Here is a 16,870-nt window from a genome sequence, read left to right as displayed (position 1 = left end):
ACAGGCACCTTACCCAGCCTGTGAGAGCTCTTCATATATTACAGATTCAAATCTGTATTAGGCCATTTTTTGCATTGCTATAAAGAAATACCTAAAATACAGGCTGGGAGTGGTGGCTCACACCTGTAATCCCAGCTACTTGGGAGGCTAAGTTGGGAGGATAGGTTTAGCCTAGGAGGTAGAGGCTGCAGTGAGCTGAGATTGTGCCTCTGCACTCCAGCCTAGGCAACAAAGCAAGACCCTGTCTCAAAACAAAACAAAAGAAAAAGAAAAAGAAAAAGAAAAAGAAAAAGGAAATACCTGAGGCTGGGTAATTTATAAAGAAAAGAGGTTTTACTGGCTCACAGTTCTGCAGGCTGTACAAGCATGGCACCAACATCTGCTGGACTTTCGGTGAGGACCTCAGGAAGCTTACAATCATGGTGGAAGTTGAAGGGGGTAGCCAAAGTATCACACGGTGCAAGTGGGAGCAGGAGAGGGAGAAGGGGGAGGCCCCAGACTTTTCTTAAACAACATATCTCTCATGAACTAACTGAGCAGGAACACACTTATCACTGAGGGAATGGTGCTAAACCATTTGTGAGGGATCGGCCCCCTGTGATCCAATGGCCTCCCACCAGGCCCAACTCCAACACTGGGAATCAAATTTTAACATGGGACTTGGAGTGGACAAACATGCAAACCATAACAAAGTCCTTTATCAAACATATGATTTATAAAGTTTTTGCCATTACATGGGCTGTCTTTTCATTTTCTTGAGGATATCCTTTGAAGTACATTTTCTTTCTTTCTTTTTTTTTTTTTGGAGACAGAGTCTTGCTCTGTCGCCCAGGCTGGAGTGCAATGGCAGTCTTGGCTCACTGCAACCTCCACCTCCCAGGTTCAAGCGATTCTCCTGCCTCAGGCTCCTGAATAGCTGGGATTACAGGCATGTACCACCATGCCCAGCTACTTTTTGTATATACAGTAGAGACGGGGTTTCACCATTTTGGCCAGGCTGGTCTCAAACCCCTGACCTCGAGTGATCCACCTGCCTTGGCCTCCCAAAGTGCTGGGATTACAGGTGTGAGCCACCGCACCTGGCCCTAAAGTACATTTTCTTGATGGAGTTCTTTTTTTTTTTTTTTTTTGAGACGGAGTCTCACTCTGTCACCCAGGCTGGAGTGCAATGGCATGATCTCAGCTCGCTGCAACCTCCGCTTCCTGGGTTCAAGCAATTCTCTGCCTCAGCCTCCTGAGTAGCTGGGATTACAGGCTCCCGCCACCACATCCAGCTTATTTTTGTAGTTTTAGTAAAGACAGAGTTTCACCATCTTGGCCAGGCTGGTCTTGAACTCCTGACCTTGTGATCCACCCACCTCGGCCTCCCAAAGTGCTGGGATTACAGGCGTGAGCCACCACGTCCGGCCTTCATGGAGTTCTTTTAATGATGTCAGATTTATCTCTTTTTTTCTCCTGTTGCTTGTGTTTTTAGAGTCATATCAAAGAAACCATAACTAGGCCAGGTGCAGTGGCTCATATCTGTAATCCCAGCACTTTGGGAGGCCGAGGTGGGTGGATCACTTGAGGTCAGGAGTTTGAGACCAGTCTGGTCAACATAGCAAAACCCCTATCTCCACTAAAATACAAAAATTAGCCAGGTGTGGTGGCACGTGCCTGTAATCCCAGCTACTCAGGAGGCTGAGGCACAAGAATCACTTGAACCTGGGAGAAGGAGGTTGCAGCAAGCCGAGATCCCATCACTGCACTCTAGCTTGGGTGGCAGAACGAGGCTCTATCTCAACAACAACAACAACAAAAAAGAAAGAAAGAAAGAAAGAAAAGAAACCATAGCTAATTCAAGATCATGCAGATTTACACCTATGTTTTCTTCTGTGTGTTTTATATTTTTAACCCTTACATTTAGATCTTTGATCCATTTTGAGTCAATTTTTGTATATAGTATGAGGTAGGTATTCAACTTTATTCTTTTGTATGTGGATAAATAGTTCTCCCTGACCTGTTTGTTGCAAAGACTATTCTTTCCCCCATTCAATTGTCTTGGTACCTTTGTTCAAAACCAATTAACCATAATGTGAGGCCGGGTGCGGTGGCTCACGCCTGTAATCCCAGCACTTTGGGAGGCCGAGGCAGGTGGATCACGAGGTCAGGAGATCGAGACCATCCTGGCTAACACAGTGAAACCCCGTCTCTACTAAGAATACAAAAAATTAGCCGGGCGTGGTGGTGGGCGCCTATTGTCCCAGCTACTCGGGAGGCTGAGACAGGAGAATGGCGTGAACTCGGGAGGCGGAGCTTGCAGTGAGCCGAGATTGTGCCACCACACACTCCAGCCTGGGCAACAGAGTGACTCCGTCTCAAAAAACAAACAAACAAACAAAAAAACCATAATGTGAGCATGTATTTCTCTTATTTTTTGTTGTTTTAAAGTCTATTTTGTTTAATATTAGTATAGTCACTCCAGGTATTTTGTGGCTGCTGTTTTTTACCATCTTTTTATTTTCAACTTATTTGTATTTGTGGCATAACAAATTACTATAAGTTTAGTGGCTTAAAACAACATGTTTATGATCTCACTTCCACAGGAGAGAGTTTGGCATGGCTTATTGGGCCCTCTGCTTAGGGTCTCATGAGGTTGTAATCAAGGTGTTGGCTGGGTTACACTCTCATCTTGACCTAAGGGTTTTCTTCCAAGCTCATCACATGGTTGGCAGATTTCGGATGCTTGTGATTATAAGACGAGACCATTAGCTCTTAGAGGCCACCTTTCTCCATAGGCAGTTCACATGTGGCTGTTTTCTTCTTGAAGGCCATCAGAAGAGTATCTCAGCTGACTCAAGTCTGCCTTGTTAGGGAAGGGTTAGAGCCTCTTTTAAGGGTCCACCTGATTATGTCAGGCTCATTATGTCAGGCTCATTTAATGTCTTAGTTCATTTTGTGTTGCTATAAGGGAACACCTGAGACTGGGTAATTTATAAAGAAAAAAGGTTTATTTGGCTCATGACTGACTCTGCTGGCAGGAAGACCGCACATCTGTTGAGGTCCTCAGGCTGCTTCCATTCATAGTGGAAGGCAAAGGGCAGTTGGTGTCTGCAGAAATCACGTGGTGAGAGAGGAAGCAAGAGGAAGTGAGAGGGGAGGTGTCAGGCTGTTTTTAACAACCAGGTCTCATGGGCACTAACAGAATGAGAACTCACTTGCTCTGCCCCCAACACAGACGGCCTTAGGCCCCACCTCCAACATTGAGGATCAAATTTCAAATTTCTTTTCTTTTTTTTTTTTTGAGACAGGATCTCACTCTGTTGCCCAGGCTGGAGTGGACTGCAGTGGAATGATTAAGGCTCACTGCAACCTTGATGTCCCTGAGCTCGAGTGATCCTCCCATCTCAGCCTCCCAAGTAGCTGGAACTCCAGGCACACACCACCATGCCTCACTAATTTTTTGATTTTTTGGTAGAGAGAGGGTTTCGCCATGTTGCCCAGGCTGGTCTTGAACTCCTGGGCTCTAGTGGTCTGCCCACCTCAGCCTCCCAAAGTGATGGGATTATAGGCATGAGCCACCGTGCCCAGCCAGAAATCACATTTTCAACATGAGACTTGGAGGGGACAAACATTCAAACTATAGCACCCAGGAGAGTTTCTCTTTTGATGAACTCAATGTGAATTTATTAGGGGCCTTTTTTTTTTTTTTTTTTGAGATGGAGTCTCACTCTGTCGCCCAGGCTGGAGTGCAGTGGCGCGATCTCAGCTCACTGCAAGCTCTGCCTCCCAGGTTCACATCATTGTGCCTCAGCCTTCCTAGTAGCTGGGACTACGGGTGCCCGCCACCACGCCCAGCTAATTTTTTGTATTTTTAGTAGAGACGGGGTTTCACCGTATTAGCCAGGATGGTCTCAATCTCCTGACCTTGTGATCCGCCAGGCTTGGCCCCCCAAAGTGCTGGGATTACAGGTGAGAGCCACCGTGCCCCACCTATTAGGGGCCTTAATTACATCTGCAACATTCTTTCACCTTTTGCTACATTCTATTAGTTAAAAGCAAGACAGAATTTCTGCCCACACTCAGGAAGAAGAGACTAGAGGAAAATGTAAATGCCGGGGATGAGAATCATGGGACTATCTTAAAATTATGGCTGCAATCAATGGACATGGGCCAATGTAGAACTTCTCTGTACAGGCCTTTTATCTGTTTTGATTTTGAAGTACATGAATTTATTATTCAAAAATAAAATAAAATTTAGTCTTTGAAACTCTGTATTTGCCTCAGACTTTTATGTCTTTTACCACAAGGACCACATTGTGTAGTTGTTTTGGCCCTAAAATCATTAAGTTATTATCAGGTCCTGGTTAAGAACATGGACTCCAGAGCCAGGCTGTGTAACCCTGGGCAAAATCTTGAATCTTTCTGTGCCTGTTTCTTTTTTCATAAAATGGGCTAATTACAGTACTCCTAGTTTAGGTCTCTCTTCCCCTTGTTACAAAGTCACTAGTCCCACTCCCATGATAACCCATTAATCCATTAATCTGTAAATGGATTAATCCATTCATGAGGGCAGAACCATCATGACCCAATCACCTCTTAAAAGCTGTACCTCTCAATACTACTACATCGGGACTTACGTTTCAACATGAGTTTTGGAGGCATAAATATTCAAACCATAGCAACCTGAAAGCATTTACAGCCTTCTCTGGAATATTGTACATGCTTAATAAATCGTTGCAGCAGAGTTTTTTGAAAAGAAGATTGTTGAAAGCCTCTGGAAGATTTGCTAGTTAGTTCAACAATGCTGCTGTGTTTCAGAAGAAAGCTATTGTGGAAATGTAAAATGATGCAGCCACTCTGGAAAACAATTTCCCAGTTTCCTTTTTTTTCTCTGTTTTAGATCCAGGGACAGACTGGATCTCAGTTTCTTAAAACAAACAAACAAACAAATTAAACACATATACTTAACCATATGATCCAATTGCACTCCTGGGTGTTCATCTAAGAGAAATGAAAACTACATCCAAATAAAAACATAGGCCAGGCACGGTGGCTCATGCCTGTAATCCCAGCACTTTGGGAGCCTGAGTTGGCGAATCACTTGAGGTCAGGAGTTCGAGACCAGCCTGGTCAACATGGTGAAACCCCATCTCTACTAAAAACACAAAAATTAGCCAGGCATGGTGGCACGTGCCTGTAATCCTAGCTACTCGGCAGCCTGAGGCAAGAAAATTGCTTGAACCCGGGAAGCGGAGGGTGCTGTGAGCTGAGATCGTGCCACTGCACTCCAGCCTGAGTGACAGAGCAAGACTCAGTCTCAAAACAACAACAACAACAACAACAAACAAATAAAAACATGTACATGAATGTTCATAGCAGTTTTATTTGTGATAGCCCCAAATTGGAAACAACCGGAAAGTCCTTCAATGGATCCATGGTTAAACAAATATGGTACCTGAATACCATGAATTACCACTCAGCAATAAAAAGGAACAAACTATTGATGTACGCAATTTGGACGGATCTCAAGGGAATTATGCAGAGTGAAAAAAGCAAATCTCAAAAGGCTTCATAATGTATGATTCCATTTATATAACATTCTCAAATGACAAAATTATAGATGGAGAACAAAGTAGTGGTTGCCAGGAGTCGGAGATAGAGTCGGGGGAGGGGCTGGAGCCGCCATGACTGTAAAGGGGCAACATGAGGGATCTTTGTGATGATGGAGCAATTTTATATCTTTTTTATTTGTTTATTAATTATGTTTTTTAGAGACAGGATATTACTCTGTGACCTAGGCTGGAGAGCAGTGGCACAGTCAGAGCTCACTGTAGCCTCAAATTCCTGGGCTCAAGTGATCCTCCTGCCTCAGCCTTCCAAGTAGCTGGGACTACAGGCATCGCCACCATGCCTGGCTAATTTTTTTAAAAAAGTTTGTAGGGATGGGGTCTCTCTATGTTGACCAGGCTGGTCTCCAACTCCTGGGCTCAAGCAATCCTCCTGCTTCAGCCTCCCAAAGTGCTGGAATTACAGTTGTGCGCCACCATGCCTGGCTTATTTTTATATGTTGATTGTGGTGGTATTTACACAAATCTACATGTGGTAAAATTGCATAGAATGACACACACATAAATCAAAGCACATAAAACCCACGAAATCTGAATAATGTCTGTGGATCATACCAATATTAATTTCCTGGTTTTGATAGTGTGCTACAGTTATATGTTACTACTGGGGGAAACTAAGGGTATACAAGCTCTCTCTGCACTAATTTTGCAATTCCTGTGAATTTATTTCAAATTTTTAAAAATCAGATTTTGAGTCATGATAATAAAGGCTTCTTCTCTCCTTGATTATAAAAGAATTTACCCATAGTTTTCTTCTGGTGCTTTTCATTTTCTAGGCATTTTGAAATTTTTATTGGGTTAAAACAGAAAGACTCTGGGCCGGGTGCGATGGCTCACACCTGTAATCCCAGCACTTTGGGAGGCCGAGGCAGGTGGATCACGAGGTCAAGAGATTGAGACCATCCTGGCCAACGTGGTAAAATCCCATTTCTACTAAAAATACAAAAATTAGCTGGGCATGGTGGCGCGTGCCTGTAGTCCCAGCTACTCAGGAGGCTGAGGCAGGAGAATCACTTGAACCCGGGAGGCAGAGGTTGCAGCGAGCCAAGATTGTGCCTCTGCACTCCAACATGGCGACAGAGCAAGCCTCCGTCTCAAAGCAAAACCAAAACCAAACAACAACAACAAAAAGCCCCAGAAAGACTCTGTACATAGAACTACCTACGCAACAAATTCTCTTGGAAGTTTTATATACTTCTTAAAAGCTCAACTGAGATAAACTCATGCAAACCTGGTCATTGCCCAGCGATCCCTATATCATCCTCTCCTACATAAGCCAGAAGTGGGAGTAATCCTCGACAACTCTGCTCCTTTATGCCCCAACACTCCATAGTCAGTCTTTCATTGAGTTGTGTCAGTTTAACCTACTATCTCTTGAATACATTCACTTACCACCCTCTCTTCTTCCACCATCGTGGTCGAACTTACCATCAGGTTCTGCAGGACTACTGCAAAAATGAGCTGCTTCTGTATCCTATATCCATGCCTTGGGTATCTCCTGCAAGCTTTTCAAAATGCAAATCTGGTAACATCTCCCACCCACTCATCCCCTCTTCCCCTACAGAGGGCATTTAAAAGTACCCTTGATAGCTTCCCATTGGGTTTGGTTGGATAAAGATCAGATTTTGGCCAGGCATGATGGCTCACACCTGTAATCCCTGCACTTTGGGAGGCCAAGGGGGGCAGATCGCTCGAGCCCAGGAGTTCAAGACCTGGGCAACATGGTGAAACCCTGTCTCTACAAAAACAAACAAACAAACAAACAAACAAAAATCAGCAGGGTGTGGTGACATGCACCTGTAGTCTCAGCTACTTGGGAGTCTGAGGTGGGAGGATCGCTTGAACCCAGGAGGCAGAGCCAAAATTGCGCCACTGCACTCCAGCCTGGGCAACAGAGCGAGACCCTGTCTAAAAAAAAAAGACCCAAATCTTAAAATGGCCTTAAAATGGACAGCACTGTATGATTTGGACCTTGTCTGTAACTATTGCTTTTGCCATCACTCCCTCCCTCAGCCCAGGTAAAAACTCTGCTACTTGGTTCTCCTCCATCCCATGATCTGTCTTTTGCTACAGGGCCTTTGCATATTTCCTCTCAGGAATGTCCTTTATCTCCAACTTGGTTAACTTCAGTTCATTCTTTGGCTTATGACTTCTTCAGAGCAGCTTTGAGTCCCAGATAAAAACTTAGGTTTCTCACATATATGACAGTACATGGTCTCTTAGGACTATATTCCTTCTTTCAAAGCATTTCTAAATTTATACATTAATTAGCATCAGGATTTGCTTAATATCTGTGCCCTTCATTAAACTGTCAGTTTCATGAAAACTATGGCTATGTCTCTTTCAGCTTAGTATTGTATCTTTATTGCTTATGACAATGCCTGGCATGCAGCAAACAGGTAGAAATATACTTGTTTGATGACTGAATTAAGGACCAGGGTTCTAATCCAGGTCTGCGATTTTCCAGAAGTGTTAAGTTGGGCAGATTACTTAACTTCTCTGAACTGTTTCTTCATAGGTAAAATGGGCATCTTAATCTGTGTTCCCTAGGAAGCAGGGCCTAAGACAAAGTCTTTTGTGCTTTATTAGGGAGTGCAACAGCTGGGAGCAGAAGCTAATGGAGGGGAATGAGGAGTGAAGGGGTCGTTGAGCTTGCTGGAGCTAAATGCTACTGAGAAGTTGTATGAACGATCTCAGGACAGTTCATGTGAGGAAAGAAAGGGGTCCTGTTATCCACCTGTTTGAAGTGCTTACTCCCCCACACTTGTAGGTAGGCATGGAGGTGCTGCCAGACCGCACTGCATGAGATGGTTGCAGTCCGCAGCACCTAACCTGCAGGATCCTGGTGGGGGTTGCTGGAGAGCGCGCCTGGCACATCTCAGCAGGCAATAAACAAACAATCATGGCCGGGCGCGGTGGCTCATGCCTGTAATCCCGGCACTTTGGGAGGCTGAAGCTGGTGGATTGCCTGAGGTCAGGAGTTCGAAACCAGTCTGGCCAACATGGTGAAACCCTGTCTCTACTAAAAATACAAAAAAATTAGCTGGGCGTGCCAGGCGCGGTGGCTCACGCCTGTAATCCCAGCACTTTGGGAGGCCGAGGCGGGCAGATCACCTGAGGTCAGGAGTTCGAGACCAGCCTGACCAACATGGAGAAACCCCGTCTCTACTAAAAATACAAAATTAGCCGGGCGTGGTGACACATGCCTGTAATCCCAGTTACTTGGAAGGCTGAGGCAGGAGAATCGCCTCAGCGATTCTCTGGGAGGCAGAGGTTGCGGTGAGCCGAGATTGCGCCATTGCACTCCAGCCTGGGCAACAAAACTCCGTCTCAAAAAAAAAAAAAAAAAAAAAATTAGCTGGGCGTGGTGGCATGTGCCTGTAATCCCAGCTACTCGGCAGGCTGAGGCAGGGGAATTGCTTGAACCAGGAGGTGGAGGTTGCAGTGAGCCGAGATCACGCCACTGCACTCCAGCCTGGGCGACAGAGTGAGACTCTGTCTCAAAAATAAATAAATAAATAAATAAATAAATAAAAATTAAAAAAAAAAGAAACACTCGTTGTAATTAGGAATATTCTCATTCCTAAAATTCCTTCTTTTTTCCTTCCTGTTCCTAAAATATCCTTTCTTCCCCTTCCTGTTTTTAAAATATCTCCTTCCTTCCTCCCTCACTTCTTCCCCAGCTGCCCTCCACCCCCACCCATCATGATGGGTGGGGGTGGAGGGCAGCTGGGGAGGAAAAAAAGCTGCATAGACTTTTATGACCTGAGAAGTGACACACAGACAGTCATGTTGGCCACATTCTATTCATTTCAAGAGAGTCACTAAGTCTGGCCCACACTCAGGGGGAGGGAAATTAGGCTTCACATTTTGAGGGGAGAAGTATCAGAGGATTTGTTGGCATTAAAACCTTCAGGAGAGAAAGGAGAACAACTGGGTGAACAGGGGCAGAGCTGGGAGGGAGATTTTCACTACACATATCTTTGTACTCTTTGAACTACATACTTGACTATATTAGTCAAGTAATTTTTTTGTTTTTGAGATGGAGTCTCGCTCTGTCACCCAGGCTGGAGTGCAGTGGTGTGATCTCTGCTCACTGCAAGCTCTGCCTCTGGGGTTCACGCCATTCTCCTGCCTCAGCCTCCCGAGTAGCTGGGACTACAGGAGCCCGCCACCACGCCCGGCTAATTTTTTGTATTTTTAGTAGAGACGGGGTTTCACCGTGTTAGCCAGGATGGTCTCCATCTCCTGACCTCCTGATCCGTCCGCCTCGGCCTCCCAAAGTTCTAAGATTACAGGCGTGAGCCACCTCGCCCAGCCAATTTTTTTTTTTTTTTTGGTGAGACAGGGTCTTGCTCTGTCTCCCAGGCTGGTGTGCAGTGGCACGATCACCCTCATGGTAGCCTCAAATTCTGGGCTCAAGCGGTTCTCCTGCCTCAGCCTCCCGAAGACCTGGGACTACAGATGTGGGCCACTACTCCTGATTAACTTTTTTCAAATAATAAATTAATTACATTTATTTTACAAAGAAACATTTCAAGCTACAACATTTGGTAAAATCAGAAAAGATGAAGAAAAAAAGTCCAAAGAGGGTGTGGGCTGGGCGCGGTGGCTCACGCCTGTAATCCCAACACTTTGGGAGGCCGAGGCAGGCGGATCACGAGGTCAGGTGATCGAGACCATCCTGGCTAACACGGTGAAACCCCGTCTCCACTAAAAATACAAAAAATTAGCCAGGCGTGGTGGCGGGCGCCTGTAGTCCCAGCTACTCAGGAGGCTGAGGCAGGAGAATGGTGTGAACCCGGGAGGCGGAGCTTGCAGTGAGCCGAGATTGTGCCACGGCACCCCAGCCTGGGCAACAGAGCAAGACTCCGTCTCAAAGAAAAAAAAAAAAGAGGGTGTGAATGGGAGAAATTGGTGTTGAGGTGAAATCGACCTTCACCCAGACAGGTGGGAAAAAGTGAAGGTCTACTTGGTGCTCCCCCTGGACCCTCTCTTCCCCTCATTTAGCACTGTCACTTTCCAGGGCATGGGATGGTAGGCAGCAGGAGTTCTGGATAATGGATTTGTGGAAAGAGAAGAACCCATCTAAAGCACTCTTTAGCCACAGCCCATGATCACTTTTTTTTTTTAATTTTTATTTTTTGCTTTGCTGTTGTTCCACTTTGTCCATACATTGTTTATTTTAATACAGGATGGCACACAATACCATTCCTGGTTAAATGTTTCACTTAACAAGCGCCACCCTCTACTCCTGCAACTCCTGTCTCAGGTTTGACAGCTATTTTTTTAACGTGATTTGCGCACGCCAAGAGGATTTCACCTAGTAACTACACCGGCAGACATCCGATGCGTACAAAGACGTGGCATGAAACGCTGCAGGTTTATTGTCTCTATAAAAAGATCGTTAAGGTCGAGCGTGCTAACGTGTGCGGTACTAACTGTACTCACTACGCCTTGGTCACTTTATAGCACAAGTCCGAGGCAAGGAAAGAAGTTTTACAAACAAAACTGGTCAACTGTTTTATCTTCTTACTCCTGGAAAACACTAAAGGTCCACTTTCAAACCATTTGGACGCACTTGCTCCTTCTAAAGGGTTAGGGAGTCCCGGCAGACAGCGTACCCCTCCCCGCCCAGCCTCAGAGAGCAAAGTCCTTCCTGCCGATCCTGCAGACCCCGGAGTCCAAATGGGACCCCGTCCACACGACCGCGGAGTCGTCTCCGAAGACGGCAGTGTCTGGGGCGCGGAGGGCACGGCTGGAGGCTGAGTGGGGTCCACCTTAGCGTGGCCCAGGCTCTCCCGATTCACTGGGGGCCCCGCCAGGTTCAGGCTCCAGCCCTGAGTAGTGAAGGGGAAACGGGGAACGGAAGGAGGGAGGGCACCTCACGGGAGCAGGACTGCAGGTCCGCGGGTCAGGGGGCGCAGGGACGCCAAGGAAAAGACAAGCACCGAGCGCCGGGAAGGGTGTAGGCGGCAGTGGCAGCGGATCCGCGGCCGCCGCTTCCGGCGCCTCCCGAACCAGCTCTCCCGCGCCGACTCTGCCACATCCTCCGGTGACGTCAGCTGGGGCCGCCATATTGGAAAGGCGCCGCCGCCGCCTCCGCTTCGGAGCTCGGGGTGTTTCGGGGGCTGCGGCCACAGGCAGGAAGGCGCTCCTCTCCTGCCCCGCCGACGCCCGGCCAGCCCGCTTCGCCCTGACCTGTTTCCTCATGACTGCCCCCGGCCCCGCTGCCGACGGACGTCGCCCCGGCGTCCGGATTTAACACGGAAACCCGGGTCGGAGGCCGCGCGGGGAGGAGGAGAGCGACCTGGTCGGTCCCGCGACCCTCTCGGCCCGGCTCGGCGCCTCGGCTGGAGCCATGACCTCGCTGACCCAGCGCAGCTCTGGCCTGGTGCAGCGGCGCACCGAGGCCTCCCGCAACGCCGCCGACAAGGAGCGAGCGGCGGGCGGCGGCGCCGGCAGCGGCGAGGACGACGCGCAGAGCCGCCGCGACGAGCAGGACGACGACGACAAGGGCGACTCCAAGGAAACGCGGCTGACCCTGATGGAGGAGGTGCTCCTCCTGGGCCTCAAGGACCGCGAGGTGCGGGCGCGGCGGGCTGGGCGGGGGGCGGCGGCGCGGGGCCCGGGCGCCAGGTGAGCTCCAGGTAGGTGCCAGGTGAGCGCCCGAGGCTGCCGGCCCGCGCACCTGCCCTCGCTCCGAAGTCCGCGCCCGGTGGCGCCCAGCTGACCCAGAGCGGTGTCGGAGTTGGTTGACCCCCTGCGCGGCCGGTGCTTTCCGGATCCTCCCCGTAGAGATGGCTTGGATTTTTCCTTACCCCTTTCATAGTCGCTCCTTTCATTTCGACACCCTGGCAGTTTGTGTTTCTTCGTCGCCTTTTTTCCGCGTTTTTAACCCGTGTAGACCCCAGGGTGCAAATCCAACCCGGAGACTGCCCGGGAAACAAACAGCTGGAGCCACCAGCGCCACGAACTCTTGGGTTTTTGCAGGTTTTAGGACTTGGGAGGGGTGCCCGGATCTGCTTGCTGGGGATTTTTTTTTTCTTCTTCTTCAGTTAATACTTACTGTTGGGAATTACGAAAAACGTAGGCGAAGTGGTAATAGAGGGAAAAGCTCTTTTACTGAGTAAAGTTAAGTCAAATTTCTCATGAAACCTCCTGGTAAATGACTTTCTAGGTGAGCTTGCATTCGGTGAGAGATTATTTTTAGTATCGCTTTTATATTTTATCAGCTGATGAATCTCAAAGTCTTGCCGTCTTAAGAAAGGGCTTTTTCAAGCTTAAGAAAGGGCTTGAAGTGTAGGTTTGTGAGTTGATCAAAGGCCTCAAAGTTTCAGGTGGGTTGAAGTTGCAATAGATAATTCTTTGTATTCTGACTTTGAAAGGGTTTATTTTCACTTCAGTGTCCAAAATTTTCACACACAGAAAAGTTGAAAAAGTGATAGATACATATGCATATATTCTCTTTCTAGATTCTATGACGTTTTGCTGTATTTGTTATATTTGCCTACAAAAACGATTATTTATTTATGTGGAGACGAAGTTTCGCTCTTGTTGCCCAGGCTGGAGTGCAATGCCGCGATCTCGGCTCACCGAAACCTCCGCCTTCCGGGTTCAAGCGATTCTCCTGCCTCAGCCTCCTGAGTAACTGGGATTACAGGCAAGCGCCACCATGCCCTGCTAATTTTGTATTTTTGTTTTGTTTTGTTTTTGAGACGGAGCCTCACTCTGTCGCCCAGGCTGGAGTGCAGTGGCGCGATCTCCACTCACTGCAACCTCTGCCTCCCGGGTTCAAGCGATTCTCCTGCCTCAGCCTCCCGAGTAGCAGGGACTACAGACGTGCGCCGCCATGCCCAGCTAATTTTCATATCTTTAGTAGAGACGGGGTTTCACCATGTTGGCCAGGATGGTCTCGATCTCTTGACCTAGTGATCCGCCTGCCTCGGCCTCCCAAAGTGCTGAAATTACAAGCTTGAGCCACCGCGCCCAGGTCTGATTTTAAGAAAGTTTTCCAAATTCAGGAAGGTGGGCAAAAAAAAAAAGTCTTACAAAACAACGTAATCTTTCTTGGTCACTGAAACTTATTAGATATAGGCGAGTTTTATATGGACTGTTTATGGACCTTTCTTATTTAGAAATCTAATGAACTAACGGTTAGCTTGATAGATACATCTAGGGCATCTGCCATATCTTGGTTTCCCATTTCTCAGTTTTTAATAACAGTAACCTTGAAAAAAGTTGATGTTCCTCTGGCTGTGAAAGGGCTGCTGTTCCTGTTTAATTATTGTGATGATAAAGCAGGCTGTATGTGCAGTTCCTTGTTCTTTGGATGAAAAAGTAAACTAGGTGCATAGTGTCCTAGTAATGTAATTTTTAGAAAATATTCAACTTTAGGCTTCAAAATTGGAAATCTTAATTATAAACATTTGTCTTTTTTTTTTTTTTCTTTTTTTAGACGGAATCTCGCTCTGTCGCCCAGGCCTGGAGTGCAGTGGCGCCATCACGGCTCACTGCAACCTCCCCCTCCTGGGTTCAAGCGATTCTCCTGCCTCAGCCTCCCGAGTAGCTGGGATTACAGGCGCCCGCCACCACGCCCTGCTAATGTTTGTATTTTTAGTAGAGACGGGGTTTCACCATGTTTGTCAGGCTGCTTTTGAACTCCTGATCTTAAGTGATCCACTCGCCTCGGCCTCCCAAAGTGCTGAGATTACTGGTTTGAGCCACCACGCCCGGCCATAAACATTTTTCTTTTTGGACAAAAATAACATTATTATAGACATCTTAGAAAATACAAAACAAAAAAAAAAGCAAAATTAAAACATATTCCTGAGTGAACATTTTGGTTTATAGTTTTTGAGACTTTTCCATGTGGATAAAACTCGGTGGAAAACAAAAACCTAAAAAAAAAAACTAAAAAATAAGCTTTTGGTGTTCTGAGTCACACTGAGAAATTATAGTGAGGAAGTACGTATTTGTTTTTTCAAGTACATGTTACTCTGAATCAAGCTTGTCCAACCCGCGGGCCAAATGTGGCCCAGGATGGCTTTAAATGCGGCCCAACATAAATTGGTAAACTTTCTTAAAACGTTATGAGATTTTTTTTGCAATTTTTTTTTTTTTAAACCTCATCAGCTATTGCTAGTGTTAGTGTATTTTATGTGTGGCCCAAGACAGTTCTTCCAGTGTGGCCCAGGGAGGCCAAAAGGTTGGACACCCTTGCTCTAAATGTTTAAGGTGAAGCGTATTAACATGCCGTTTTTCGGTGATTGGGTCTCAAGAAGATAATCTAAATAATTTGTTGAAGTTTAACCATACTCACATAATTTAAACAATTTAAAGTTCTTTGGCAGGTAATTGAAACCATGTGTTCTGTTTATTTTGCATCAAGAGTCACTCATTATACTTTGCTAGTCATGGCTAAGATCCAGATGCTTGCTAGCTTGTTGTGAGCATTTCTTCCAGATTTCAGCAACCACATAGGGAAATTTTTTCTCTTTTTTTTTTTCTCTTTTTTTTTTTCGGCAAGTCCAGAGAGTTGAGGGGTGGAGTTGAGACTATGGGATTTTGTATTGCTTTAGATTTTGGTTTTAGGGATTAGCCTATATATTTTTTCCTTTCATCACATCTTAAAAATTTTTTTTTTTAAGAGATGGAGGTCTCAAGATGTTGCCCAGGCTGCACTGAAACTCCTGGGCTCAAGCGATCTGCCCTGAGTAGCTGGGACTACAAGGTGCATGCCATCAAGCCAACTCATCATGTATTTACACTCTAATAACCAGCCCTGTCAACTTATCTGTTCGTATGTTTTTCCCTTGGGAGGCTCACCACCATGTTTTTAACTTATAGTACTCTTTTTAGGAGGCAGGAATTGCTGTCTTACCCTGAGCCCAGGCGTTTATGCTAACTCATTGCTTTAACTGATTTTTACTTAGCATTCATCTTTTTAATGTCTGGATTCTCCTAAGAACTTTAAAAGCTAAACTTTACATTTAAGCAAATCATTAATGTTGGAAATATTTTATATATGTGAGCTAATAACCTTATCTGAATATACGTGTTAAACCAGTACCTAGAGCAAGAAACAGAAGCCCTAGCCCTCCACTTGAATATCTTTCCAGTCACTACCCATTCCTCAGGGGTAACCACTGGCTTAATATTAGAAGTCAGCATAGATTAATTTTGCCTAGTTTTTTGTACTTTGTGTCTGTTTTTTGTTCAATGTGAGATTCATGCATATCGTGTGAGGTTGTCCTTTGTTCTTATTGTCTTACCAATTTATTTTTAACATGTTTATAATATTTAAAAAATTACTTTGACATATTCTGAGTCAAGTCTCCTTCTCCTTTTTGCTGAACAGAAGGTTCAGTTTTTGAATAAGCAGATGGTCTGGCTTCAGATTACCTATTAGGGGTGAGTCTAAAGTCATTGTGATTGATTTTTTTTTTTTTTCTTTAAGTATACATTTCAGATTTTTTTTTTTTTAACGAGTGATATTTCTTTTTTGCTTTTATAAAACAGGGAGACCTAGGCCCCTCAGAAGATTCTCATGCTCACTTGGGCAGAGAATCAGTGCATAGGTATTTAAGTAACTCTTTAAAGACCACAGTAAGGATGGCAGATAGTTTACACCTAAATTCAACTGCTAAGTAATTAGCAGTATTTCTTTAATTGCCCCAGTGTTTGAGCGGGAGGGGCAGCAAAAGTGCCAGGTATTTTCCTTTCCCTGTGTGTGTGTTTATTTCATAGATGCTTTCCATAGAATATTTTCAGGATGCTTTATTGAGAATTACCACAAATAACTGGTGTCATACATGTTTGAATGTCTTCATTGGTGGGAAATCTTAGTCTTTTAAGGTTAGATTTAATTATTTTCAGTGGCCAAGTATAATTTGGAGTATGCCTATGGAATAGCAGAAGCAGAGAGGGGCTCTATAGTCCTGTCCAAAGTGTATTCTTTGGCTTTTACATGTAATTTAAGCCTTCTGAGCTTCAGTGTTTTCATGTATAATGGAAAAATAGTCTTGCCATATGATGGTTCTGATTGTACTGCTGTGGACGTTTATTAACTCCTCCCAGGTCTTCTCTTTGTTTTGTATTACTTCAGGGTTTCCCCATAGTGTGTTGCCTTTTTTTGAGTCAGGGTCTTTCTCTGTCACCCAGGCTGGAGTGCAGTGGTGCGATCTTGGTTCACTGCAGCCTCAACCTCTTGGGCTAAAGTGATCCTCCTGCCTCAGCTTCCCGAGGAGCTAGGACCACAG

The 16,870-nt window shown here is 45.8% G+C and overlaps 1 protein-coding gene across 2 annotated transcripts in view; it reads left to right on the top strand.

Annotated features, from left to right (window-relative positions):
- Nucleotides 1-11,666: 11,666 nt before the first annotated feature.
- Nucleotides 11,667-16,870, top strand: part of GOLPH3 (golgi phosphoprotein 3) — a 57,704-nt gene continuing 52,500 nt past the window's right edge. The window contains exon 1 of one of the 2 annotated variants that reach the window (XM_002815464.5): nt 11,667-12,195. In XM_002815464.5, the coding sequence (XP_002815510.1) occupies nt 11,971-12,195 (225 nt within the window). In that variant the 5' untranslated portion in view covers nt 11,667-11,970. The remainder of the gene's footprint in view (nt 12,196-16,870) is intronic. The other variant, XM_063724079.1, reaches the window with a different exon arrangement.

This window comes from Pongo abelii, chromosome 4 (genome assembly GCF_028885655.2).
Source record: "Pongo abelii isolate AG06213 chromosome 4, NHGRI_mPonAbe1-v2.0_pri, whole genome shotgun sequence".
NCBI classification, from domain to species: domain Eukaryota; kingdom Metazoa; phylum Chordata; class Mammalia; order Primates; family Hominidae; genus Pongo; species Pongo abelii.
The sequence above is the reverse complement of the archived record's forward strand: the minus strand, read 5'-3'. Positions and strand labels throughout refer to the sequence as shown.